The sequence below is a fragment of the Dermochelys coriacea genome, chromosome 18 (genome assembly GCF_009764565.3).
Source record: "Dermochelys coriacea isolate rDerCor1 chromosome 18, rDerCor1.pri.v4, whole genome shotgun sequence".
NCBI lineage: Eukaryota > Metazoa > Chordata > Testudines > Dermochelyidae > Dermochelys > Dermochelys coriacea.
The window spans coordinates 20,104,112-20,128,818 of record NC_050085.1 but is presented as its reverse complement, the minus strand read 5'-3'; the positions used below and the strand labels follow the sequence as shown (position 1 = coordinate 20,128,818).

General features: G+C 50.8%; 2 protein-coding genes and 1 long non-coding RNA gene across 9 annotated transcripts; 1 reads left to right on the top strand and 2 right to left on the bottom strand.

Annotated features, from left to right (window-relative positions):
* Positions 1 to 482: 482 nt before the first annotated feature.
* Positions 483 to 6,342, bottom strand: SMIM1 (small integral membrane protein 1 (Vel blood group)). Of its 3 annotated transcripts, XM_043499931.1 has the most exons (5): positions 4,938 to 6,342; positions 4,772 to 4,849; positions 2,708 to 2,781; positions 2,331 to 2,466; positions 483 to 1,067 (listed from the first exon to the last, which is right to left on the bottom strand). In XM_043499931.1, exons 4-5 carry the CDS (start codon positions 2,432 to 2,434, stop codon positions 941 to 943), a joined length of 231 nt encoding a protein of 76 aa, XP_043355866.1. In that variant the 5' UTR covers positions 2,435 to 2,466; positions 2,708 to 2,781; positions 4,772 to 4,849; positions 4,938 to 6,342; the 3' UTR covers positions 483 to 940. The 3 variants fall into 3 exon arrangements, with proteins under 3 accessions (XP_043355866.1, XP_038232277.1, XP_043355867.1); XM_038376349.2 differs by lacking the exon at positions 2,708 to 2,781 and having other exon boundaries at positions 4,938 to 6,337; XM_043499932.1 differs by lacking the exons at positions 2,708 to 2,781; positions 4,772 to 4,849 and having other exon boundaries at positions 4,938 to 6,341.
* A 986-nt stretch (positions 6,343 to 7,328) lies between these two features.
* On the bottom strand, positions 7,329 to 24,702 carry CCDC27 (coiled-coil domain containing 27). 5 transcript variants are annotated; one of them, XM_043499928.1, is made up of 12 exons: positions 24,621 to 24,702; positions 18,789 to 18,958; positions 17,909 to 18,038; positions 16,457 to 16,585; positions 15,722 to 15,864; positions 15,124 to 15,285; positions 12,032 to 12,248; positions 11,142 to 11,272; positions 10,895 to 10,972; positions 9,954 to 10,166; positions 9,001 to 9,105; positions 7,329 to 8,854 (listed from the first exon to the last, which is right to left on the bottom strand). In XM_043499928.1, the coding sequence occupies exons 2-12, from the start codon at positions 18,927 to 18,929 to the stop codon at positions 8,717 to 8,719; spliced, it is 1,587 nt and encodes a 528-aa protein (XP_043355863.1). In that variant the 5' UTR covers positions 18,930 to 18,958; positions 24,621 to 24,702; the 3' UTR covers positions 7,329 to 8,716. The 5 variants fall into 5 exon arrangements, with proteins under 5 accessions (XP_043355863.1, XP_038232976.1, XP_043355861.1 ...); XM_038377048.2 differs by lacking the exon at positions 24,621 to 24,702 and adding an exon at positions 14,247 to 14,480 and having other exon boundaries at positions 18,789 to 19,249; XM_043499926.1 differs by having other exon boundaries at positions 7,329 to 10,166.
* LOC119845162 lies at positions 16,580 to 18,793 on the top strand. The gene is made up of 2 exons (XR_005289526.2): positions 16,580 to 17,369; positions 18,093 to 18,793. It is a non-coding gene; the product is annotated as an uncharacterized LOC119845162 (long non-coding RNA).
* Positions 24,703 to 24,707: the final 5 nt, after the last annotated feature.

Genomic DNA, 24,707 nt, shown 5'->3' with positions numbered 1-24,707 from the left:
ATAATGAACCCAGCTATGCTCGGAGCTGGCATGCAGCCTTCCTGAAGAGTTAGTAGAGGGGTTGTGTGCAAAAGCCTTTAATCTTCCTGGCTGACGTGACTGATAGAGCATAAAGAAGTTTCAAAGGTTGGTTCAGCAAATCCTGTGAATCCAGGCACTGCACTTGCAGCCTCTAGTAAAGTGTAGGGTAGAAATAAGGGCTTGAAAAGAGAAAGATCCCAAATGTAAAGGAGTAGCACCTTGCTCCTGGAAAAGTCATAGTCAAATAGAACTGTGTGTGTGTCGACCCAGCGATCAACAAAGGGCTCCAGTGACTGCTAAGGAATTTGGATTAAAGTCTCCTGCACGTGCAATCAGGTGCACAAACGGGTTGGGTGCCCAGTGACAGGTTTGCTCCCACAGCTACCCATTACGTGCTCACAAAACGGAGGTGTTTTCACATGCATATGGATGTGCCAGGAGGTATGCAGATGCCATTAAGAAGCTCATAGAAAACATGCCCATGCAAAACCAGTAGCCAGATCCCCTGCTGATGGGGGTGTCCTAAGGGGTAGGGATGGAAACCGCAGGACCAGGGAGGAGTTCTCATTGCAATACAGGGCATTTTGGCAGCAGTGATAGGTTTTGGAAACAGCACATTTTGCTGATTCAGGAGGGAGAGCACGTCCATTTCTAGTTCCTCCTTTGCCTTCAGCTGAGATTGTACAATTGGTTCTCTCGTAGGCAGCAAGAAGTGCTGCATCCAGCACTGGTTTTGTGCGCCTCCCTGATGCTGATGGTTCTTTTTGCATGCTCATATGACACATAGTGAAGATCCTGCATCTTGCATGCATGCTTGGTGACTTGCCTGATTGGGGTGGGAACTGGACAGGGAGGTTTGGGATTACCTCACCAGAGAAATCCAGGCCTGGGGTCCTGCCGGTGAATTTCAGTGTTACTTCTACTTGCACTTGTGCACATAGTAACCTGTCACGTAGCCAATGACAAAAACCGTCCAAAAGAGGATGTTTCCTCCAATCACTTTAACTGCAATGCCGATTTTCCCAGTGCACAGCTTAGTGTAGATTCTGGGGAGATAAACAGGAATAAGGAACAGCTGTAGTCAGTGGACATCCTGGCTGCATTAACAGGCTAAGTAGAGCTGACTGGGTTTGCTATTTGGCTGGGAGACCTGCTGTCAAACTCCAGGTTGGTACTGGAAGTGGTGCTGGTGATTCAGGAGGTGGCACCCAGTCACTAGTGATCAGCTGCCCTGTGAAAGGGGCTGTGAGGGCTGTGCCATCTCCTGGATGAAATATAAAACCCAGAGCCTGACTGCCTGTGATCACTGAAGATTTTACAGCATCTCTCCTCAGAGTAGAAATCTTAGCCCTAATTCAGTGCAAAGTCCACCTGGAGTAATTAAACTTTGTCCCCCTCAACCTTCCCTGAAGCTTCTGTTCAACACAACATTCTTCACTGCACTTCCTGAACTGTTGTGTAGCGTGGCTGTGTTCCAGCCAGAGGTGGCTGGTTTTAGTGGCAAGTGAAATGATTCTAGTTTATTGTAAAACACGTTAGGGTGAAAGGTGTTAGAGAAATAAATGTTACTATTATTGTTACAGAGTCTACATGGGGGGAGAGAAAGATCTTATTTCTCTTCTTTCCATGAGTTAGGGTGAGTGGAGGAAAGAATCACGATGCTCTAAGCCACTCAGTCACTGTTTGTTTGCAATTTTCTAGAAAAAAGGAATTATTTAGAATTGTGTACAGACAGCTTAGCTTTTAAAATAGTAACATGGCAGCCAGCTATATCTGTAACTTCAGCTAGATTGTGAATAGAGCTCAATTTCTCTGCTTTAAAAACTCCAAGTTTGGTTCCCATTCTGAAATCAATACTTAGGCACTAATCTCACTGACATCAGTGGCACTGTACGATTGGAACCTTTGTGCATTTCTGTGCTGCTAGTTAAACTGAAAGACAAAGACAATCCTGGAAGATTTGACTCAGTTATCTTCCAGAAGGTGATCTATGTTGGCCTTGCAGAAATGCAGTTGGTAGATCCTGGGGAACAGGTTGTCTGGTTCTAGGACCATGTATGGTGGATGTAGGACTACTCTGCTGACTGATCATTGGCAGTCAGACCATGTGGGTTTCTTTAATTGCAGCACAGAGGGATAAAAGGTTGACAGACTCGCTAAGGCTAAGGAGAAGGACAGGAGGGCTTGCACGAAGCCTCCATGGCTCAGGAGGAACACCTTGGCAAGAGGAACAGGTTCTGGACAGCTGTTCCTCTTGTGTGCATTGCTGAGTCTACACCTGTTAGGCAACTGAGCCACAGGGGTCTCACCTTTTGCATCCTGACACCTCAGCAGTGGATGTGTTCACACTGACTTCATCACGACTACTGTCATTCCACCTGCTGTACTGAACGCCTGTGTCTTGAGGCTGCATCCTTCCAAGGAAAAGGTTGAAGGAAAAAGACTCTAGGAAGGAGGCAAAGGCAGATACAAGTTAAGCTGATGCCTTGACAAGAGGAAAAACTTAATGCAGTTTCCTAACTTTTGTTTATTCTCCTTTATTCCTTATGAAAGTGACAATTACAGTCAATGTTGTGACACTGGGCATGACCATGTGGGGTTATACTCTCTCTTACTGACTCCAGATCAATAGCTGTCAAGACTAATGAGAAATACAGGCATAAAGTAGTTAGACAGCTATACGTACCAATTACTATCAGGGTTAAAACAGAATCTCCCTGAAAAGTCTGACAGGATTTTGAACAGGAACTTTGATCAAGCCTAAAAAAAAGTGGATGAGTGATTGTGAAACCACTCCTGAGATTCCATTTATTGATCTAAGTACATAAATCAATTGGGCTTATGATAACTTGACGTGTAAACACCTGTTCACTGGGAATTAGACTGAGACTATCAAACCAATTCACCCAAATAAATTAACCTACAATCTGGGGTGAAAGGCTCCATTGAGTCATCCAATCTTTTATATGCATTTGATTTGGGTCCAGATTCCAAACACCCACAAATCTTTGGAAGGCTTAAGAGCCCCCTCTCCCTGCAGAGTAAGGACTGCCTAGCTGCTGCCCTCCACACCCCAGAGGTGTCTGCACTTCAGTAAGGAAATGTATGTATGTCCCATGGTTTTTGAAGCATATTGGGATTCTCACGGTGAAAGGTCCCCCTACAGAAATATAAAATTTTATTTTATGAAGCCTACCTAAAATTCTCGCCAAGACTGAGTTATCTAAAGTTACTCCTTACTCTCAGTCTTGCAATGCAGGTTGTCTGTTTCTCGTGTCATAAGCTCTTCCAGACTGGCAGTACCAGATATTTGTGCCTTGTAGTGAACACGCCATCGGCACTTAACAAATAATGCTTTACAACAGCTAATTTGCAGTAATTTTAAAATTCTCCTGTTGTTGCCACCTCCTTTATGACCCAGCCCTCCCGCTCCTGAGACACGGCGGTGCACAGCACCCAGTGCTGTGAGACAGCCATGCCTGGCAGAAGGGAGCTAGGAGAAAGGGTGGCCCTATCGGAAGCAGCACAAAGAAAACTAGAAATGCAGCTAATTGTCGTGTGTCTGGGAAAGAAAGGGGACCTGGAACAGAGATGGGGCAGAACTGGGAAGGAGAAGATGGGGCAGGACCGAGAGGAATTATGCTGCCTGGGGGGTATTTTCAATTTGCCCTTTTAACTGTGATTATTTTCACTTGGATCCTACCCTATGTTTTGTAAATAGAGGACTTTACATTCTTGGCATTGCAGACATAACAATGTCCCTGATTAAGGTCTAAATTCTAAGCCTGCTAGTGCCAGCAATCACACTGGTGTTTGCTAACATGTTAACCATGTTAGAGATTAGACCCAGCAGCTCCGTTCAGAGTTCTGGCTCTGCAATCTAAATGCCTCTTTGTGCATATCCCTGTAGCATATTGCAAGGTTTTAGAAACATTTACTATTATCTGCAACTTGGCATGAGCCTGGCATATTGTGAGGAATTTTTCAAAATATTTTTACATTTTTAAAGATGCCCCTTTTTGACCAGCGTGGTGCTGGATCAGATTGGGTCAGAGGTGGCTTTAATCCACTTTAGCATTTGTCCAATCTTGGCACTGCTGGAAAGTGGGTTAGAGCAGCCTGTATGCTATTCTAATTTACACCCATCTCCAGAGGCCACACAGGATTATCCCAGACTAACAGCCAGACACAACAGTGTCCTGGCCAAGCCTCCTCTTTGCTAGGTTGCACCTCCTGTGCTGGGGAAGGAGAAGCTGTGCAGGGCAGGAGGCACCCTGTGCCACAAGAGGATTCCTCCATGTCAGGGGACTCTCCACTGCCTGACTTTGCTGGGTTATATGGCTGCGTTGTGCTGGTGGAGCAACACTCTGCAGCTGCAGCCCAGCTGGGAATCTGGCCCCTGGTTTTCAATCTGATGGTGTTTTTTTCACTAATAAAAGCCATTGTCCCTGTATAGGGGTGACACAAGGAGCCTGCTCTCCTTTAAAGTCCCAGGGAATGACCCAGCACAATGTCAGTCCTTGCACTTTGGGATGTTGAGGAGCTGCTCCTTTCAGGTGTCTCCCTAGCTGCCTTCTGTATGATTTCCAGATCCAAAGGTCTCACATCCTCTCCAGTGATCAGTATATTCAAATAACATATTGACCAGTTGGCTAGAGCAGACACATTACTTCTGGCTGAGAGCTTTTTAAAATGAAGCCATATTGCCTCTCTTCATTTCCCCCAAACCAACCAGTAAAAAGTAGTTTACCACTGGAATGGGCTTGGATTTTATACTCCTCCTCTCCTCCTAACGTCTGCGCAGAGCTGGGCTTCAGCAAGTCTACCCCTGAAAATTGGGTGGAAAAGTGAAAAAAAGTAAGAAAAGAAAAGCGAGTTTGCCAGAGACTGTGTTTAAAGCTGCAGCGTGCGCTCACCTGAGGATCAAAGTACTTCTCTGACTCTGCTCTGCGCTGTTTCTTGGAGAAAAATAACCCTTTGCCTTTAGGTCTTTCCTTGCTGGGTTGATTGTGAGCTTTTGAGCCTCGGTGTTTCCTGCGTGTGCTGTTGTGTTAAACCAAGATTAGAGGAGGAGCAGGGAAGGAGGCGGAGTCCTTCAGTTCAGAGCCTTTCAGCACAAAAACACAGGTGCCAGCTACAGCTGGCTGACTCCATACATTCTGACCTAACCAGCAAAATTGCTGGGGCAAAACTTCCACAGTTCCCACATGCAAATTCTTTAACCCCACTCCATCTGAAGGCAAATGAGGTGCATGCAGTGGAGAATGCATGCCAAAGACTTGATTTGAAGGAGTATAAGGGTTACCACCAGAAACATTGACCACTGGACCTGGCCCTTCCTTTATTTCCGCATTCTGACCTCAGTGCCATCACAGCATTGGGATTCCAGTGAAAGGTGCACACAGCCCTGGAAGAAGCTGGACAGCAAGCAGGGGAGACTCTTGAATATTCTGTAATCCCTGAAATCCTACCCGCAGCCCTTACTCCTCCTGGGCTAGATCCAGAGCTTCTCATTCTGTCCTCCATTGACATAAGGTAGTTATTCCAGATTTACATCAGAGTGGTGAGATCAGAATAGGTACAGTACACCAGAGATCTAGTCAGCACTATCAGTCTGAAGCAAAATCCTTCACTTCTACTTCTCTCTTTAATGGTGCAGATTAGGGAACTGGACAGCTCGGGGGAAGGTTGCTGATGGGATATGGAGCCTTTCACACAGCCAGATTGCTTGCTGCAATGCAGCTCTGGTCTGTTGTTTCCAACTGAAGGCTGTCTGGTGCCCTGTCTGAAATCAGGCAGTAGTCCTAGTTCAGTACTGAGTGGGCAGATGTCAGTATCCCAAAATCACCTTTACAACTGGCAGCTAGATCATCCATCTCAGCAGAGAGGACACAGCTTGAAGGGGCCTAAGAAATTAACTCCTGTCTTGCCCCCAGAGATAGTCCACTCCAGCCTGGAATGGAGGCCTAATGTCAGGGTTCTACGGAGCTTGCCCATGTAGGAGCCTTAGTCCAGCATTTCTCAGCAGTAGTCAGTTCACAGAGAAATGCAAAAAGGAAGTTGATTTTGTGTTTGGTTGTATTAGAAATATTAAAACTGACGAGACAAGCAATGGCACATCCCTCACTACCATCGGCAATGGTGTTTTCCAAGAGACATTCAGCTGTGTGAAGACACCACCTAGAGAAATGCAAAGATCAGATGAAGAGGGGAGTGGCAGACATTAGTCATGGAGATTCAGCCTTGTGCTAAGCTGATGAGGAAAATGTACTTTAGGCTGGTTGACCTTTGCAATAGACCTCTGGATGCAAGTATTGTAGAACTCCTGCCACATGGGGATGGATTTCATTTCTAAATAACTGTGAGGCAACCATCTGAGTTGTGAATTTATTGTTCTGTTCTGTAGCAGAGAAGGTTTGTATCCTTAGCCTTCCTAAGAGCTTTGGATTTGAATCTCTTGTCACCCTGTGCCCTTTTGCAAAGTAGGAGTGAAATGGTACAAGTAAGTGGAGAATCCTAATTTGGCAGCGTTTCATCACCACTTTACACTGGTGTAGATGAGGTCACAAGGTCCAGGCCCTGGAGAACCAGACCTTTTATTTACTGTGACATAATTCAGCCAGAAATCTCATACAGAGGACGAGGCTGTTTTATGCATTTGGAATAACTTTGTCCAGTGGGAAATTCATAAGTGTGGCTCTTGGTTGGGGTAAAACACAAACATGCAATTTCGATTTGTAACTGGCTTTGGAGCTACCTGCTGACAGCACAGAATTGGCATGATGCACACGGGGAAGTCTTCTGGGAAGTAGATATTAGGGTATTTGACCTGTTCTGTTAGTTAGAAGGAATAACCATGTGCATGTCAAGGAGGTGATCATCACATTGATTATGGAACTGGCTTAAAATTTTGGCCACAAAGGCAGGTTTCTAGCTTGCTGTTATCAATGGCAATAAGGTACAGTTGAAAAGTGACTCTGTAGAAATGACAGAGTGGTGTTCCTTGTTTGTCGCTCAGTTATGCTCACTTTGCAATCCAAAAGATTTTATTTTTCTAATCGCCAGCCCTGCAAACTTGTCTTGGTATCTGAAAATCAAGCTGGTTTTCTATGGCTCACACATCGCTGACAAAAAAGATTTTGCAATGGGAACTCAATTAATAATTCTGCTAAGGGAGCATGAGCCAGAATAGAATCCAGGTCCCGCTCTCAAAGCTGTATGAGTGCTACAGAGCTAAAAAGTGCAACCTAATTTTAGCCCGTGAAGTCAGCAGACATGATTGAATAAGAACAGGCAGATTAGCCGAGTAAGGAGGCATCATTTTAAGAACCACACTTTAAAATGCACAGCTTGGTCCATGTTCCATATCTTGAGCTGATACTTTAATTTCATACCAGAGATAAGAGACTCTAGACCAGGCCTTACTAAGGTGATTACTTTACCGCTAGAGGGTTAGTCATTTGGCCATGACATTTGAAATGGGGACCCAGGAACACACACCATCTACTGTGTTTATTGCAGAGGAAAACTGAACACTAACATTTTAAGGGCCAGATTTTCAGCCCAGCCCTGAGTCACAGTCTTGCAAGAACCAAACTGCAAGGACAATTTTTCATCTGCAATTATTTGTGTTGGCATTTTAGGCCCTCTAGATGTCTAAGTTCCCAGTTATACCCATAAATCTATTATCCGCAACTTGTGTCCACTAAAACGGAGACCAGTCTCAGAATCTGGCCCTAAAACCTCACTGGGATATTTAGGTTTGTAAAGACATTTTAGGCTTGTCTACATGGCGGGTTGCACTGGTTTAACTAAAGATGTGAATTTAGACCAGTTTAGTTGAGTCAATGCAAACTCCTGTGTGGACACTTATTTCGGAAAAAAGAGTGGCTTATTCTGGTTCAGTTTAAGTCGATAAGGAACAGGTTTCAGCTAACCTGAAATAAAAACTGGCTTTGCAGCAGTCCAAACTCCATGGTGGGTTAGAGGGTGCACAGCTGAATGGGAGGCTGGCAGTGACACTGTATGAGAGCCTGGCATAGTGGCATATCATTAAGGTTGGGAAAGGGGAGACTGATTACTAAAGCTTAGATTGCCAGCACTAGTGATATCTAGCAGTGGGTGGGAACCATCCTGTTGTAGAATATGCTCAGAGATGACCTGGATGTGATTGCTAGAATCTGGAAAGTTTGGCAGGCGTGCTTGTTTCAGGCCAGAGAAGCTTGGTGATCCAGTGATTATGCCTGCACCCTGTGTTTAAAAGGAGCACGATGAGCAGCAATAGGATAACCTGGCCAAAGCAGGTGGTGTGTCGACAAAGGGAATCATTTTCATTTTCTAGCTCCTCTTATCCAAGGACCCCCAAAGCACTTTGCAAAGTCACATTAACTCTCACACCTCCCGTGTGAGGCGGAGATTGTTCTACAGATGGAAAATGCGAGAGAATAAGTGATTTATGGCAAATTGAGCGCTGATTTCAGTCCCCAACTCCAATTATGAGACAACAGTGTAGACTAATTAGAGATCAGCTGGCTTAACAGAATGCAGTTGAAGTCTGATTTAATAGTTTAATTTGTCAATAAAAAACAAAACACCAGAGAACAAACCAAAATGCAACCAGGAAAGAACCTCAGGAAAAAGCGCCTTTCTGACTCTGTGACTCAGCTGCAGGAATCAGCTCTCAGCGTACAAGACCCTATTTCACAGGACTCTTTTTGTTGGTCTTAGAATTAGGAGAGGACAAATTTGCTGGCTCAGTGCTGAAGAGAGATGGGACCTTCACACCCTTCTGTTTCAGCATCTGATAAAAATCCAGCCGCTCGCTAATTATTCTCTGGAAATCAGACACATTCACAGGAGAATCCAGCATTAGCCATGGAGGTGATAGGATCATTAAACTTTTCCTTCTCCCCTCACCTCTCTGCTGGTCCACAGCTCAGGGGTCCAAGCAGAAGCATCATTCCACACTGAATCACATACCTGCATAGCCTCTAGTGCCTCCTCATCACTAATTTCAGCTTGGGGGGATTTGACGCCAGCAGTGCTGTATGTGGCCTGAATTATTTTGCTTCGAAATCTTTCAAACTTTGATTTTAAAAAGGAAAAAAAAAAACTACCTTAGTTTAGGCTGAAGAGTTAACCAGGTTTCCTCCAATTAAAGAGGGATACTGTTTGACATAAGCAAAGACCTTCTCTCACTAGAGGGAGAATTTCAAGCAACGCTTGCTTTTAAGATATGCCAACAAGAGGGTTGGTATGACAGCTGGCATTTCTGACAGGTTCTCATGTCTCTGAATGTCCCCAGGACACCAGCAAAGGGCAGGACTGAAATTCTGTGAAATTCTGCCCTGGGCTAAGTATGTGCAATTCCAGATGGCTTCACCAGAAGCCTCACACAGACACCTAGTGGCAACGTGTGTCTCTGAATTAGTAATGTAAGCAAATCTGACCTGAGGTTGCATGGAGTTGCACCTGCTTGCAGCAGGTCTGAATATGGCCCTTTAAGAATAAATATGGAGAAATGTCTTCCCATGATGGCTGTTTAGCTTATTGCTGTATTTGAGAGAGGGGGAATCCCAGAAGGGTTGGGAGACTGTGGGATAAAATTCAGAGAGAAGTTTGGCATTGTAACTATTCTGCTCTGAAACCTTGGGGTCTTTTTTTTCTTGGTATCCCATAAGACCCAAACTGAAACAAAGGCCCTTGGCAAGCGCAGGAGCCCAAGCCGTCCAGGAAAGGTTGGGAAGCAAGTGGACTGTTAACTGCCAGACCCTCCATTCCAGCTGCTGGAACTGAGGAGCCAAAGGGAATCCCATGAAGTCCACCCAGTGATTGTGTCTAAGGACGGCCCTGACTAAACTGGGGCCTTTGTTCTCGTTAGCTGGAGTCCCTCCCTCAGGGGAGAGGCCCGAAGTGAAGGAGGCCGCCTTTACCCTGGCACTGATGCACTCCAGTGCAACTTTGGCCTGCTGCTCAGTATGCTTCAAGGTCTCAACTTGGCTCTGCATCTCACTTTGGTCACACAGCTGCTTCTGCACATGGTGCTGGGCTACCATAACCTCTGTCTGGAGCTGGTTGATCTTGCTCTGCAAATCATCAATCAGTTTGTTTTTCTCATCCAGTTTGGATTCTTGTTCCACAATGTCCTGAGGAGAAATGCAGTTCAGGAGGAATGAAGGAGAAAGCTGCCTTACTCAAACATCGGCATATGTCAGTGCCCAGTAACGTTACTGGTTTGGGACTTTGTCCCCCTGCCAGGTTTACCTATAGTATTTAATAATTATTCTACTTTGTTTTCATAGACTCATAGAATATCAGGGTTGGAAGGGACCTAAGGAGATCATCTAGTCCAACCTCCTGCTGAAAGCAGGCACAATCCCCAATTTTTTTGCCCCAGATCTCTAAATGGCCCCCTCAAGGATTGAACTCACAACCCTGGGTTTAGCAGGCCAATGCTCAAACCACTGAGCTCCTTCCCCCCACTGAGCTATCCTTCCAAGAGCCATTAAAACAGGTTTGTTCCCTTTTTCATCAATTCAGGCTCGTTAGAAAAATTAAACTGAGCAATAAAGTGTATTGAGAAACAAAATATGCCAGGGCTATCCTATCTCTGATTTTCATGGGACTGACTCCCCTGCAAAACTAGGGAGGACATGGATGGGTTTAGGGTTGTGAATAACTAGACTGAAAGACACAGGACATCAATGCAGGATTTGGAGAGAGAGCAGGAAAGGACCTAAAGGAGCACAAGATGCTCACAAAATGGTATTGTTCTCTTTAATTTATACAGGCCCAGGCCTAAGAGGTGCACAGCAGGGAGAATTAGGGTGTTGGCTGCTGTAACTGAGCACAGGATTTTGCACCAATGAGTCACCTGTCGGAGTTTGTAATTTTCTCTCTCTATTATTCCCATCATTTCTTCATGCTTCCGTTCTTCTCGAAGACTGGAAAACTGAGAGAAAAAGCTCCAGTTAACACATCTTCCCCATTACTACAGGTCACATAATCATGATTTCCTGACTGTTAAAAAAAGAATAAAAACAAGTCTCACAAAGAATTCCCAGTTTCCCACACTACACAATGGTGGCCAAAGGACTGTGTTGTGCTCTTAGTGATTGTACCTTGGCAGACATGGCTTGTAGTTGATTTCCCCGCTCTCTAAGCTCCTTCTGTAGCATTTCCTTTTCAGACTCAGTTCTCCGCAGCTGTGACTCCTGGAAAGCCAGCTGCCTTTGCAAGGAAGTGATGGTACCTGTATAATCAGAGTAGAGTTCTGAACCAACTGAATCCCTACTAAAGCCCTCAGGAAACCTCCCCCAAGTGATGAAAAAGGGGCCAGTCATTTTATTCCATAATCCAAAAGTCATCTGGTTGTGGACATAAGTTCTTAGAACTACAGTCACTACAGAAGTACAGTGAGGGTTAACACTTCAGCTGAATGATACTTTATCGCATCACTGAATTGAAGTGTCCATTTCTTAATGCCAGCCACATTCATCTTGTGCAAGAGTCCAAAGACTTAGAAATGGTCTGATACGCATAAGCTCCCTCCAGGTTAGCGACAGAAGCTGGACACGTCACAGTTGCCAAAGTGCTGCTAGCTATACAGGGCTGCTCCTCTTTGTTCAAAAGTTGCTCTTGATTAGCACCCGCATTGTTTAGTGGTCCAAACTTTACCAAGCACTTTTAAGTAGAATCTGCCCTTGGTTGGTAATAGGCATCTTTACCAGGCAAGCTGTAAGGAAAAATAATTCAAAAGTAGCTGCTGTTGTGGGGAAGCTACCTTTAAAACTGCAGAGGGAATAGAAGCTGCAGACTCTCAGTGAAGATCTAATGTAGATCCTTCCTAGACAGAGGGAACTGAGCCACAATTATGACTTCCTCTTGCTCCCCTTAACCAGCATACAAACTGTTCACAGAACAGGGGAAGAGTTTGGGATCGAGCCACTAAAATTTCAGATACTCTCTGGTCTTTAGCCCTTTTGTGTTCCCCGTATGCCAGTCCTGGTACCTGTGGCCATGTCATAGTCCATCTTTGCTTTCTCTAGTTCTTTACAGAGTTCTTGGTTCATTTGCTGGAATTCTCTGAGCTTGATCAGGGATGCTTTCTCTTCCACCTCTGCCTCATTCTCCTCCTCCTCTTCAGAAGCCATTTCAATCTCTGTACCACTGAGAAGCTCTTTTTCCATGTCCTCTTCTCTCAAGCCCTTTTGCTGCATTTCTGAATACTGTAAGGACAAAAGGACAGGAAGAATTTTGAAAGTTGTAGCAAAATGCAGCCTTCAGTAGAGACTGACTTTAGTCCTATCAGGCTCCATTTCTAGAGCTGAACATTGGAGGGACGAGAGCCTAGTTCAGGAGTTGCATTTAGGGCACCTCTAACCCTGAGCCAGACACCTTACAAATGGAATAATATAATGTATGGTGAACCATTGACACCGGCTTAAGAAAATGACTCAGTAACTGCTGCAGCTTAATTACTAGTTCCCTTTTCAACTTTTGGACAACTCTGCTTCCTGTTCTTCTTCTTTATCTAAAAGTGTCTATTGGGTCCAGCACTGGAGCATCTGGGGACCTCACAATGTCTAGATATTAAAAAAAATATGCTCCTGGAGGCACAACCCATAAACCCACGCAGACCTGGAGCAAGATTTCCGGAAGTTCATTATTGGGCTGCCCTCCTGCCTAATGCAGTTAGATGTTTGTTTGTTTGTTTATAGACCCCCTCTGCACAATTAGGAGGATTTATTTTAGGATCTATCCACATTGATCTCTTTGGCTCCTGTGGTTAGACAATTTCCGTGGAATCTTCACAGCAATGGATCAGGGAAGGGGGATTAAATTATATGAATTTATCTTGTTGTAGATGTTCCTTAATTTACACTGATGTAACTGAAAGCAGAATTTGGCCCAGAAATGTTAACCTAAGTTTTTCTTTATAATGATGTTTCTAAATTCTTTGGTTTTCTGTATACACTTTCCCATGTCTGCAAATCAGAGACCCAAAGGGGTTGGGGGAGAAAGGGAAAGCTAGAGCATTGGTTCTCGCAACAAATTTTTGGGTGGCCTCAGAGAGTGGAGTCTCATGCTGATGGCCGCTTTGACAATTTTTCCTAAAATACTTAATTAACTTTAGGAAAAACAAATGCATATGCACATATACAGGTCCAATCAGTGTAATTTATTTATGTAGGGGTATTTTTGCAGACTCAATAATAACAACACACAGTTGTCTCTATTCTTTACTGGACCTAACAGAATAAAAACACAAATAAGATGCTTTGCATGTTCCTGTCTTTGTTGTTGTTTCTTTTGCTTTTTTGGTTGCAGGTTTGTTTGGTTTTAGACTTGCTAACTAGTCTAAAACCTTCTGTGAAAAGTGATATTTGTATGTTTCTTAAGATCACTTTTTCACAAGAGACTTGTTATCTAGCTGGGAGGCAGTGAAAAGTGATATTAACAAACATGCAAATATCACTTTTCAGAGCAGACTTATGCAGCCCTGGCAAGCTGGGGGGACAAATTAAGCCTTGGATGGGGAGGTGGGTAGAGATGCAGTGGGGGCCAGGGAGATGGGGGTGGATGGGTGAGGGTTCAGGGGTGATAAGAGGGGGGTTAGTCTGAAGCCCAGCCACTGGAACCTGAAGCCCAGCAGCCAGAGAACTGAGCCCGCCACTATGCAGCCAGAGCCCAAAGCCCCATGGTCAGAGCCCACCACCATGAGGCCAGAGCCTGCTGCCCACCACACCAGAGCTAAAGCCGGAAGCCTGAGCCCCACCACCCCCGGGAAGGTGGGGAACTTACACCGGTTGTCTGCTGCTCCGACATTTGTGGCTCAAGAGGGGGGCAGGACCCAACCTCTCTTTGCTGCCCCATCCCTCTGAATCACTGCCCAAGAGGCTGTGGCCACAGGAAAAGCCCCTGGTGGTCGCATGCAACCACAGTGGTTGCATTTGAGAAATGCTGATCTAGAACAGTGCTTCTCAAGCTATTTGATGTGGGGGACCAGCAATTTTTTTTCCCAATGTGCGCTCAGACTGGCAGCTGATGGCTTGCAGACCGGCACCGGTCCACGGACCACCACTTTGAGTAGCACTGATCTAGGGGATGCAGTCACTAAAGGACACATTTAGCAGCAGTGTGAAAAGCACATAATAGCAGAGACTCCTCTCATTCTACTGTCAGTTTCTTTTGCCATGTCTGGACTAGTGCAGATCCTCTTTCACCTCCTTTTCCAGTTGCCATAGTTCCTCCTGGTCTTTCATCAAGGACTCAGACAGGCTAGCAATTTTGGAGTCCAGCATTTTATCAGAGTAGCTTAGTTTTAATTTTAAACATGCCACCTCCTCTCTCAAATCTTCTCTAGTGCTGCTTTGTCCTAAGCCATCCTGCACTGAGCTGCTTAGCCTAGCCATCTTTGTCTTGCTGTCGTCAGTTACAGGTTCTGAGGCTGCATCTTTCTGCAAGGGAAAATATTTAGTATAAGGAAAACTACCTAGGAAGCTAAAAGTAGGAAGCTGCTTTCCACACTCCTAGCTTGCAGCACATAAAGGAAAGAGCTTGGTGCAGTAACCACAAATATACCTCACCTTGTCAGTGAATTCTTAGTGCTAGGCCTCCACAATGGCTCTGGGGAAGTTCATAATGTGTTTAGAAAATTATGCACAAATGAGCACTCCCAGCGTTCCATTCTGCTTCAGATTGCCACCGACTGGCACAGTGACAGTCAGTAGCTTTATTATATCCCTTATGAAGCTCATAATCAAAATGGGTGTGTCTCATTTGCATATAATTACCCAGAATGCTCTTCCCTCTCACTGTGCTACTAGTGAATTCAGAGCACAAGGAGGGCCTTAAATAGCTTTTATTTTGAACCTCATTCCTCAGTCTGGTGTATGTGTGTGTGTGCATGTGTGTGCGCACACGCCTGTTTGAGGAAATCTCCTATCTGCTTACATCATAGGATCGGAAGGGACCACAAGGGTTATCACCATCAGCTTTTCCTCTAGTGATGGCCACTGCTGATAGACCTCGTAGTGAGAGACAAAATGGCTATCTTAAATGTGTGCTTCATTTCATACAGAGAAAATGAGTGCAAGTCACCTCATTTGTGATGACACTTTCCCTCCTGAGCAGCTCCAGATGCTTCTTCAGATTCTCCATCTCATCTCTAAGGATAGAGATTACATCATCCTTCCTTGCACATTCCTCCACACATCTTGAAAGACGAATAATCTCTTCTCCCATCATCAACAAGCATCGTTCCTGGGAATAGAAACAGGCATACTGTTCACTCAAACAATGTATCTTAGGTTTGATGGGATACTGGTGAGCAAGAAAAAGATGGATGAATGGCATGCGAGGGGATGATGTACTGTATTTCAATATCTGCCCATCTGTAGGGAATTTAATGGCATCTAGTCTAAGGGACTAGGACCCAGAACTCCTAGGTTCTTTCTTATTTTACGTGGACTTGCTGCCATTTTCCTCTATTTGCTTTCCCTTCTTTCCTGCACTTCACGTTGTTTTGAAAAAGAACTTTGAGATCCTTTGATGAATCCATTTATCCAAATACAATTATATTATTAACTTAATTTACATCACACCCTTAGAAAGTTAATTTTCTAGCTGGATCACTTTGCAATTAACTACGTGTGTGGTCTCTTCTTCTTTTTGAAGTATTATAGCAACATTTTCTTACCTTCTCACGGATTACATTAATGTACCATGGGATTTTACTCTCTCTAGGTCCTCTTTGTTGTTCAGGTGGAACTATTCCTTCTGTGAAACTCTTCCACTTAGAGAGACCAGTGAGACTTCTACTGTGTGGGAACTGGCCAGCTTCTGGTGGGTGAGGGAGAGGGAAATAGTGGAAAGAGCATTTATCTAAATAGCAACCAGAGACTTGGAAAAACATATTTATTCTGTCAAACTTATTTCTTCTGGCAACAAATCTCAATTACTAACCTCAGCGCTTTGGGTTCCACTGACTGTACCATTCAAAAAACTCCTCAGAAATGATTATTTACCATATTGAATTAAAAGCAGTGACCCAGCCTGCAATGGACAGGCTTCAAAAGGGAGTTGTCTTGTTCAAACTGCTGGCTACAACCTTAATCAGCAAAATTCTCCAACTTATGGCTGGATTTGTATGTGCCCTGTGCCCTGCATATAACCACACCTAGACTGGAACAGGGACCCTGAAGAACTATAGGCAGCACTTCTACTACATGGTGCAGGTTGCTTTATGGAGTATATAGCTTGGAGATCATGTCATGCCACTAACTGGTTAAAAAGAGCAACCAAGACAAGCCCAGTGGTGTTTCCTAGAGCAGTGTAATGCGCTAACTTACAAACACACCAATTTCACAGCTGATTTTTACCCTCCTGGGAAAACACACATGCACACTCTTCACAGTCATATCCTTACCCTTACCTTTGGTGACTGATTCTAATGAATGTGTGTTCTGAAAGGCAGCACTCCACTCTTCCAAGCTGAGTTGGGAGGACAAACTGATGGTACTGAAATTATAGCGCAAATCAGGAATGTCTGCTAAAGTACTTTCTGTGTTTAAAAAAAAAAAATTCTGGTTACTGCTAAGTGGTTTCTTTTTTGTTTTTAGCAAGGAAAAATATCCATTTGAGGCATTCCAGATTGTCAGCACTTTAACTTGACAGAGGGTATAAGCCAAAGTGTTGAAACTCTTACCAGTTTCAGAGAAGTGAAGAGAATGTGGGTTTTATGCAAAATAAGATAGACTGATTTAAATATTAAACATTTATACTGAATTCCTAGTTCAGGCATGTGAGGAACCTATCACTTTTAATATCCAGGTAGATTTACATGGTCATGGTAACACAAACTTATGATAGAATGAAAGGGGCTGAGATCTGAGTCACCTCGTCCTTCTGAATAAGGAAAAATCTGTCTTCAGTCACAGAGGTTAAGACTAAAAAGGACCACCAGAGCATCCAGAAACTAGTTCTGAAACTCTGTTCAGCATAAAACTGTCATAGCCCAGCATAAGCACAAAGGTTCCTTAGCCTGAAAAATGGGGCTGGTGTTCAGGACATAGGGGAAAAACTCCTTTCAGTAGGACTACCGTATTCTGAAACCACCCCTTCAAGAGACAATGTGGAGTTTACAGCCTAAACAGCCCAGGTGCAATCAAGAAGCACCCTGCCCCGCCCTGGGGCTATTTATAAACAGGGAAAGACAGCTGAGTAAGAGAGAAAGGAACCAGAAGTGGTGCTGGTGATAGTGGTTCAACTGTCCCACTGGTCACCAGCCTGACCTAGGCCTCAGAGGCTTTGTGTTCTGATTATTTGCTTTGACTCAACCCTCTAAGGTAAGGGCCTTATGAACTTGGTTAAATTGTTTCTTCCCTGACCTGCTGTCTAAGGGAAAGGGAGCCAACTTGCCTGCCTCCTAGATAAGAGAGAAGAGAATAAGAGAAGCTGGAACTCTAGGTAGCTGGTGGTCTGGAGGCCCTCTGAATGGCAGGATGATTTTTTGTTTGGGTGGTCTTGGCCTCCTCCTTCTCGGATCATGTCTGCTTGCCTTTGGGTTTTTCACTTACTACCAGCTAGGCTTTTCTTTTTTAACTCTGTGGTAGCATTGAGGCAATGCTAAATAAATGATGCTGTCAAAAGCCCCTACTAGCAAATACATACTCGTCAAGTGCAAGATCCATATTACATGTTAAAGTCGTGCTGAGGGAATCATCAGTACTCTAGCTACCTGCAATTTGATGAATGAATGGGGAAACCATTTGTAGGACTTAAACAGGAGTACTGCGGAAATAAGGGCTATTGTGTGGGAGAAACAGCTTAATGTATTACAAGAAAGGGTATTGAGGAGTTTGCTGATCTCCCTTGTGAGCCTTACCAAGCTGGGATGTTGAAGTTGCTCTGTTACTAAATCTAGGACATCCAGGGCGCATTAGAAAAGATCTCTGTAATTCCTCCACCTGAGGCTCATACTCTGACTCGGAGAAGCCAGCAGGTTTGATATCAGCCTGGCAAATAGGAGGAAGTTAGACCATTAACTGGATGTGTCTTTTTAACTGTAGGTTGGCAGAAACGTAGGTGTAAATCCATTCTATGATGTGACAACCAGCAATGATGGGCAGCTCAAGGTCAGAGCCTGATCTGCAAAGTATCCTCACTTCTATGTTGAAGTTGGTGGGAATAGAGGGGGCTCAACATGTCACAAGAGGCACTGAGTTCACTGCAGGATCAGACCCTCACAAAGAAAGCCTTCATCAAATGCTTAAATTCCTTTCTCCTACTTTCTTTCAGCTAAGATTTTCAAGGGAATTAAATGCCCAAATCCCCTTGAAACTATGTGCCTAACCCCTTTTGGAACTGTCAGCATTAATCCTGGGGGTGGGACTATGATTTTGCTGATAAACAAAGCATTGAAATTGCATAGGAGGGATGAAAATCCACTTCTTGCCATTACCTGCATATTACAGCTGGCCTTTGCTGCACTTGCCTTGAGAGGCCCCAATATTTTGTGGATAAGCAAATGGCATATGATTGGCTCCTGTGGTGTGCAGAATCCATTCTACTTAATGGGATTTTCCTTTCTTTGGAGTTTAAGCCTGAAAGAAGCTGCTGCCCAAAATGCCAGCCTGCAAGGTGCTGAATACTTCCCAGAAGGTGTATAGTGCTAGCAAGGCAGCCCTTTATAACCCTTTGCTTCCCAAATCAAATCCCATTTTATCATGTCTAAAATGTGATTAAAATAGCAGCATATTAAATACTTGGTTCTCATAGTAGCGTCTGACTGCTTGAGCCGATTTACTCAGCGTGGATCTACCGCTGGGAAGCTTCCATACTGGTATCTGTTGCCTTCGGCTGCTTAATTCCTGGAGCTCACTGAAACCCTTTGTCATCAAGTTCATCTCTCTAATGGTGTTTCACCAATCTCAGCCTTTCACAAAATGGAGACAGGGAGAATTTAATGGGAGCCTACTGGGTTAAAAGGCCTATAATTTTACAGATCACATTTCCTCATTTGTATTCCTGATAAACTTCAATCCAAGGTTTTCAAACTGGGAGCCTGTCGTCGCCCCCGGGGTGGGGGGCAGAGAGGGACTTTCAGGGCAACACCAGCCCTATGTGGTTTGAGGGTCTGGGCTGTGGGGAGCAGGAGGAAGGAGGGCTGGCTTAGGGGTTGGGGGGGGGGGTGCAGGGGAAGCAGGAGAGTGGGGCCAGGGACTGGAGGGGGGATGGGGGGAGCATGGAGCTGGTTTAGGGGTTGGGAGGAGGGCTGACTCAGGGATTGAGGAGCAGGGGGCTGGTTTAGGGGCTGGGGGGCCAGGGACTGGAGGGGGCTGGGAGCAGGAGGGAGGAAGGCTGGCTTAGGGGTTGAGAGTCCAGGGGAAGCAGGAGAGTGGGGCCAGGGACTGGAGGGAGGCTGGGGGAAGCAGGGAGCTGGTTTAGGGGCTGGGGGGAGGAGGGCTGACTTGGGGATTTGGGGAGCAGGGGGCGGGCTGGCTCAGGGCAGGGGGGGCTGGGGGCAGGGGGGCTGACTCAGGGATTAGGGGAGCAGGGGGCTGGTTTAGGGATTGGGGGGGCCAGGGGCTGGTTTAGAGGCTGGGGGGGGCAGAGAGGAGGGCTGACCCAGGGATTGGGGGAGCAGGGGGCTGGCTTAGGGCCTGAGGGGGCTGGCAGGGAGTGGAGGGGCAGAGCGTGGAGGGCTGACTCAGGGATTGGGGGAGCACCGGGCTGGCTTAGGGATTGGGGGGGGGCTAGCTGGGGGGGCAGGGAGTGGAGGGCTGACTCAGGGATTGGGGGAGCACCGGGCTGGCTTAGGGATTGGGGGGGCTAGCTGGGGGGGCAGGGAGTGGAGGGCTGACTCAGGGATTGGGGGAGCAGGGGCCTGGCTTACGGATTGGGGGGGCTGGCTGGGGGCAGGGAGGAGGGCTGACTCAGGGAGTGGAGGGGGCTGGGGGCCTGAGGGGGCTGGCAGGGAGTGGGGGGGCTGGGGGGGGCAGGGAGGAGGGCTGACTCAGGGATTGGGGGGCAGGGAGTGGAGGGGGCTGGCAGGGAGTGGGGGGGCAGGGAGGAGAGCTGACTCAGGGATTGGGGGGCAGGGAGGAGAGCTGACGCAGGGAGTGGAGGGGGCTGGCAGGGAGTGGGGGGGCAGGGAGGAGAGCTGACGCAGGGAGTGGAGGGGGCTGGCAGGGAGTGGGGGGGCAGGGAGGAGGGCTGACTCAGGGATTGGGGGGCAGGGAGTGGAGGGGGCTGGGGGCCTGAGGGGGCTGGCAGGGAGTGGGGGGGCAGGGAGGAGGGCTGACTCAGGGATTGGGGGGCAGGGAGTGGAGGGAGGGCTGATTGGGGGCTGACTCAGGGATGGGGGGGGCTGGCTGGGGGGCAGGGAGGAGGGCTGACTCAGGGATTGGGGGGCAGGGAGTGGAGGGAGGGCTGATTGGGGGAGCAGGGGGCTGCCTCAGGGATTGGGGGGGCTGGCTGGGGGGCAGGGAGGAGGGCTGACTCGGGGATTGGGGGGCAGGGAGTGGAGGGAGGGCTGATTGGGGGAGCAGGGGGCTGACTCAGGGATTGGGGGGCAGGGAGTGGAGGGGGCTGGGGGCCTGAGGGGGCTGGCAGGGAGTGGGGGGGCAGGGAGTGGAGGGAGGGCTGATTGGGGGCTGACTCAGGGATTGGGGGGGCTGGCTGGGGGGCAGGGAGGAGGGCTGACTCAGGGATTGGGGGGCAGGGAGTGGGGGGCAGGGAGTGGAGGGAGGGCTGATTGGGGGAGCAGGGGGCTGACTCAGGGATTGGGGGGCAGGGAGTGGAGGGGGCTGGGGGCCTGAGGGGGCTGGCAGGGATTGGGGGGCAGGGAGTGGAGGGAGGGCTGATTGGGGGCTGACTCAGGGATTGGGGGGGCTGGCTGGGGGGCAGGGAGGAGGGCTGACTCGGGGGCTGGGGGGCAGGGAGTGGGGGGGCAGGGAGTGGAGGGAGGGCTGATTGGGGGAGCAGGGGGCTGACTCAGGGATTGGGGGGCAGGGAGAGCAGGGGGCTGACTCAGGGATTGGGGGGCAGGGAGTGGGGGGCAGGGAGTGGAGGGAGGGCTGATTGGGGGCTGACTCAGGGATTGGGGGGCTGGCTGGGGGGCAGGGAGGAGGGCTGACTCGGGGGCTGGGGGGCAGGGAGTGGGGGGGCAGGGAGTGGAGGGAGGGCTGATTGGGGGAGCAGGGGGCTGACTCAGGGAGTGGGGGGCAGGGAGTGGAGGGAGGGCTGATTGGGGGCTGACTCAGGGATTGGGGGGGGCTGGCTGGGGGGCAGGGAGGAGGGCTGACTCAGGGAGTGGAGGGAGGGCTGATTGGGGGAGCAGGGGGCTGACTCAGGGATTGGGGGGGCTGGCTGGGGGGCAGGGAGGAGGGCTGACTCAGGGATTGGGGGGCAGGGAGTGGGGGGGCAGGGAGTGGAGGGAGGGCTGATTGGGGGAGCAGGGGGCTGACTCAGGGATTGGGGGGCAGGGAGTGGAGGGGGCTGGGGGCCTGAGGGGGCTGGCAGGGATTGGGGGGCAGGGAGTGGAGGGAGGGCTGATTGGGGGCTGACTCAGGGATTGGGGGGGGCTGACTCGGGGGCTGGGGGGCAGGGAGTGGGGGGGCAGGGAGTGGAGGGAGGGCTGATTGGGGGAGCAGGGGGCTGACTCAGGGATTGGGGGGCAGGGAGTGGGGGGGCAGGGAGTGGAGGGAGGGCTGATTGGGGGAGCAGGGGGCTGACTCAGGGAGTGGGGGGGCTGGCTGGGGGGCAGGGAGGAGGGCTGACTCGGGGGCTGGGGGGCAGGGAGTGGAGGGAGGGCTGATTGGGGGCTGACTCAGGGATTGGGGGGCTGGCTGGGGGGCAGGGAGGAGGGCTGACTCGGGGGCTGGGGGGCAGGGAGTGGAGGGAGGGCTGACTCGGGGGCTGGGGGGCAGGGAGTGGGGGGGCAGGGAGTGGAGGGAGGGCTGATTGGGGGGGCAGGGAGGAGGGCTGACTCAGGGATTGGGGGGGCTGGCTGGGGGGCAGGGAGGAGGGCTGACTCGGGGGCTGGGGGGCAGGGAGTGGGGGGGCAGGGAGTGGAGGGAGGGCTGATTGGGGGAGCAGGGGGCTGACTCAGGGATTGGGGGGCAGGGAGTGGAGGGAGGGCTGATTGGGGGCTGACTCAGGGATTGGGGGGGCTGGCTGGGGGGCAGGGAGGAGGGCTGACTCGGGGGCTGGGGGGCAGGGAGTGGGGGGGCAGGGAGTGGAGGGAGGGCTGATTGGGGGAGCAGGGGGCTGACTCAGGGATTGGGGGGCAGGGAGTGGAGGGAGGGCTGATTGGGGGCTGACTCAGGGATTGGGGGGGCTGGCTGGGGGGCAGGGAGGAGGGCTGACTCGGGGGCTGGGGGGGCAGGGAGTGGAGGGAGGGCTGATTGGGGGAGCAGGGGGCTGACTCAGGGAGTGGGGGGGCAGGGAGTGGAGGGAGGGCTGATTGGGGGGGCTGGCTGGGGGGCAGGGAGGAGGGCTGACTCGGGGGCTGGGGGGCAGGGAGTGGAGGGAGGGCTGATTGGGGGAGCAGGGGGCTGACTCAGGGAGTGGGGGGCAGGGAGTGGAGGGAGGGCTGATTGGGGCTGACTCAGGGATTGGGGGGCTGGCTGGGGGGCAGGGAGGAGGGCTGACTCGGGGGCTGGGGGGCAGGGAGTGGGGGGGCAGGGAGTGGAGGGAGGGCTGATTGGGGGGGCAGGGAGGAGGGCTGACTCAGGGATTGGGGGGGCTGGCTGGGGGGCAGGGAGGAGGGCTGACTCGGGGGCTGGGGGGCAGGGAGTGGAGGGAGGGCTGATTGGGGGGAGCAGGGGGCTGACTCAGGGAGTGGGGGGCAGGGAGTGGAGGGAGGGCTGATTGGGGGGGCTGGCTGGGGGGCAGGGAGGAGGGCTGACTCGGGGGCTGGGGGGCAGGGAGTGGAGGAGGGCTGATTGGGGGAGCAGGGGGCTGACTCAGGGAGTGGGGGGCAGGGAGTGGAGGGAGGGCTGATTGGGGGCTGACTCAGGGATTGGGGGGGGATGGGGGGCAGGGAGGAGGGCTGACTCGGGGGCTGGGGGGCAGGGAGTGGGGGGCAGGGAGTGGAGGGAGGGCTGATTGGGGGGGCAGGGAGGAGGGCTGACTCAGGGATTGGGGGGGCTGGCTGGGGGGCAGGGAGGAGGGCTGACTCGGGGGCTGGGGGGCAGGGAGTGGGGGGAGGGCTGATTGGGGGAGCAGGGGGCTGACTCAGGGAGTGGGGGGGCAGGGAGTGGAGGGAGGGCTGATTGGGGGGGCTGGCTGGGGGGCAGGGAGGAGGGCTGACTCGGGGGCTGGGGGGCAGGGAGTGGAGGGAGGGCTGATTGGGGGAGCAGGGGGCTGACTCAGGGAGTGGGGGGCAGGGAGTGGAGGGAGGGCTGATTGGGGGCTGACTCAGGGATTGGGGGGCTGGCTGGGGGGCAGGGAGGAGGGCTGACTCGGGGGCTGGGGGGCAGGGAGTGGGGGGGCAGGGAGTGGAGGGAGGGCTGATTGGGGGAGCAGGGGGCTGACTCAGGGATTGGGGGGCTGGCTGGGGGGCAGGGAGGAGGGCTGACTCGGGGGCTGGGGGGCAGGGAGTGGGGGGAGGGCTGATTGGGGGAGCAGGGGGCTGACTCAGAGATTGGGGGGCTGGCTGGGGGGCAGGGAGGAGGGCTGACTCGGGGGCTGGGGGGCAGGGAGTGGGGGGGGCAGGGAGTGGGGGGAGGGCTGATTGGGGGAGCAGGGGGCTGACTCAGGGAGTGGGGGGGCAGGGAGGAGGGCTGACTCGGGGGCTGGGGGGCAGGGAGTGGAGGGAGGGCTGATTGGGGGGAGCAGGGGGCTGACTCAGGGATTGGGGGGCGGGCTGGGGGGCAGGGAGGAGGGCTGACTCGGGGGCTGGGGGGCAGGGAGTGGGGGGAGGGCTGATTGGGGGAGCAGGGGGCTGACTCAGGGAGTGGGGGGCTGGCTGGGGGGCAGGGAGGAGGGCTGACTCGGGGGCTGGGGGGCAGGGAGTGGGGGGCAGGGAGTGGGGGGAGGGCTGATTGGGGGAGCAGGGGGCTGACTCAGGGAGTGGGGGGGCTGGCTGGGGGGGCAGGGAGGAGGGCTGACTCGGGGGCTGGGGGGGCAGGGAGTGGGGGGGCAGGGAGTGGGGGGAGGGCTGATTGGGGGAGCAGGGGGCTGACTCAGGGAGTGGGGGGGCAGGGAGGAGGGCTGACTCGGGGGCTGGGGGGCAGGGAGTGGGGGGAGGGCTGATTGGGGGAGCAGGGGGCTGACTCAGGGAGTGGGGGGGCAGGAGGAGGGCTGACTCGGGGGCTGGGGGGCAGGGAGTGGGGGGGAGGGCTGATTGGGGGAGCAGGGGGCTGACTCAGGGAGTGGGGGGGCAGGGAGGAGGGCTGACTCGGGGGCTGGGGGGCAGGGAGTGGGGGGAGGGCTGAGTGGGGGAGCAGGGGGCTGACTCAGGGAGTGGGGGGGCAGGGAGGAGGGCTGACTCGGGGGCTGGGGGGCAGGGAGTGGAGGGAGGGCTGATTGGGGGGGCTGGCTGGGGGGCAGGGAGGAGGGCTGACTCGGGGGCTGGGGGCCGGGCTCCTCACCCGCTGCGGCTCCTGCACCCAGCGGTGGCCTCTCAACCCGCCGCTTGGCCCGGGGGAGCCTGACTCACCCCGAGGCGGGACGGACAC

Excerpts from the sequence above, each read along its gene's own strand:
- SMIM1 (XM_043499931.1), bottom strand. The coding sequence starts at position 2,434 with ATGCAGCCTCAAGACACAGGCGTTCAGTACAGCAGGTGGAATGACAGT. Across the intron at positions 1,068-2,330 it reads GAGGTGTCAGGATGCAAAAG|AATCTACACTAAGCTGTGCA; the intron begins GTGAGACCCCTG and ends TTATCTCCCCAG.
- CCDC27 (XM_038377048.2), bottom strand. The coding sequence starts at position 18,929 with ATGAACTTGATGACAAAGGGTTTCAGTGAGCTCCAGGAATTAAGCAGC. Across the intron at positions 16,586-17,908 it reads AACTTCAACATCCCAGCTTG|AAAGTACTTTAGCAGACATT; the intron begins GTAAGGCTCACA and ends TTTTAAACACAG. Across the intron at positions 10,167-10,894 it reads AAAATTACAAACTCCGACAG|GACATTGTGGAACAAGAATC; the intron begins GTGACTCATTGG and ends ATTTCTCCTCAG.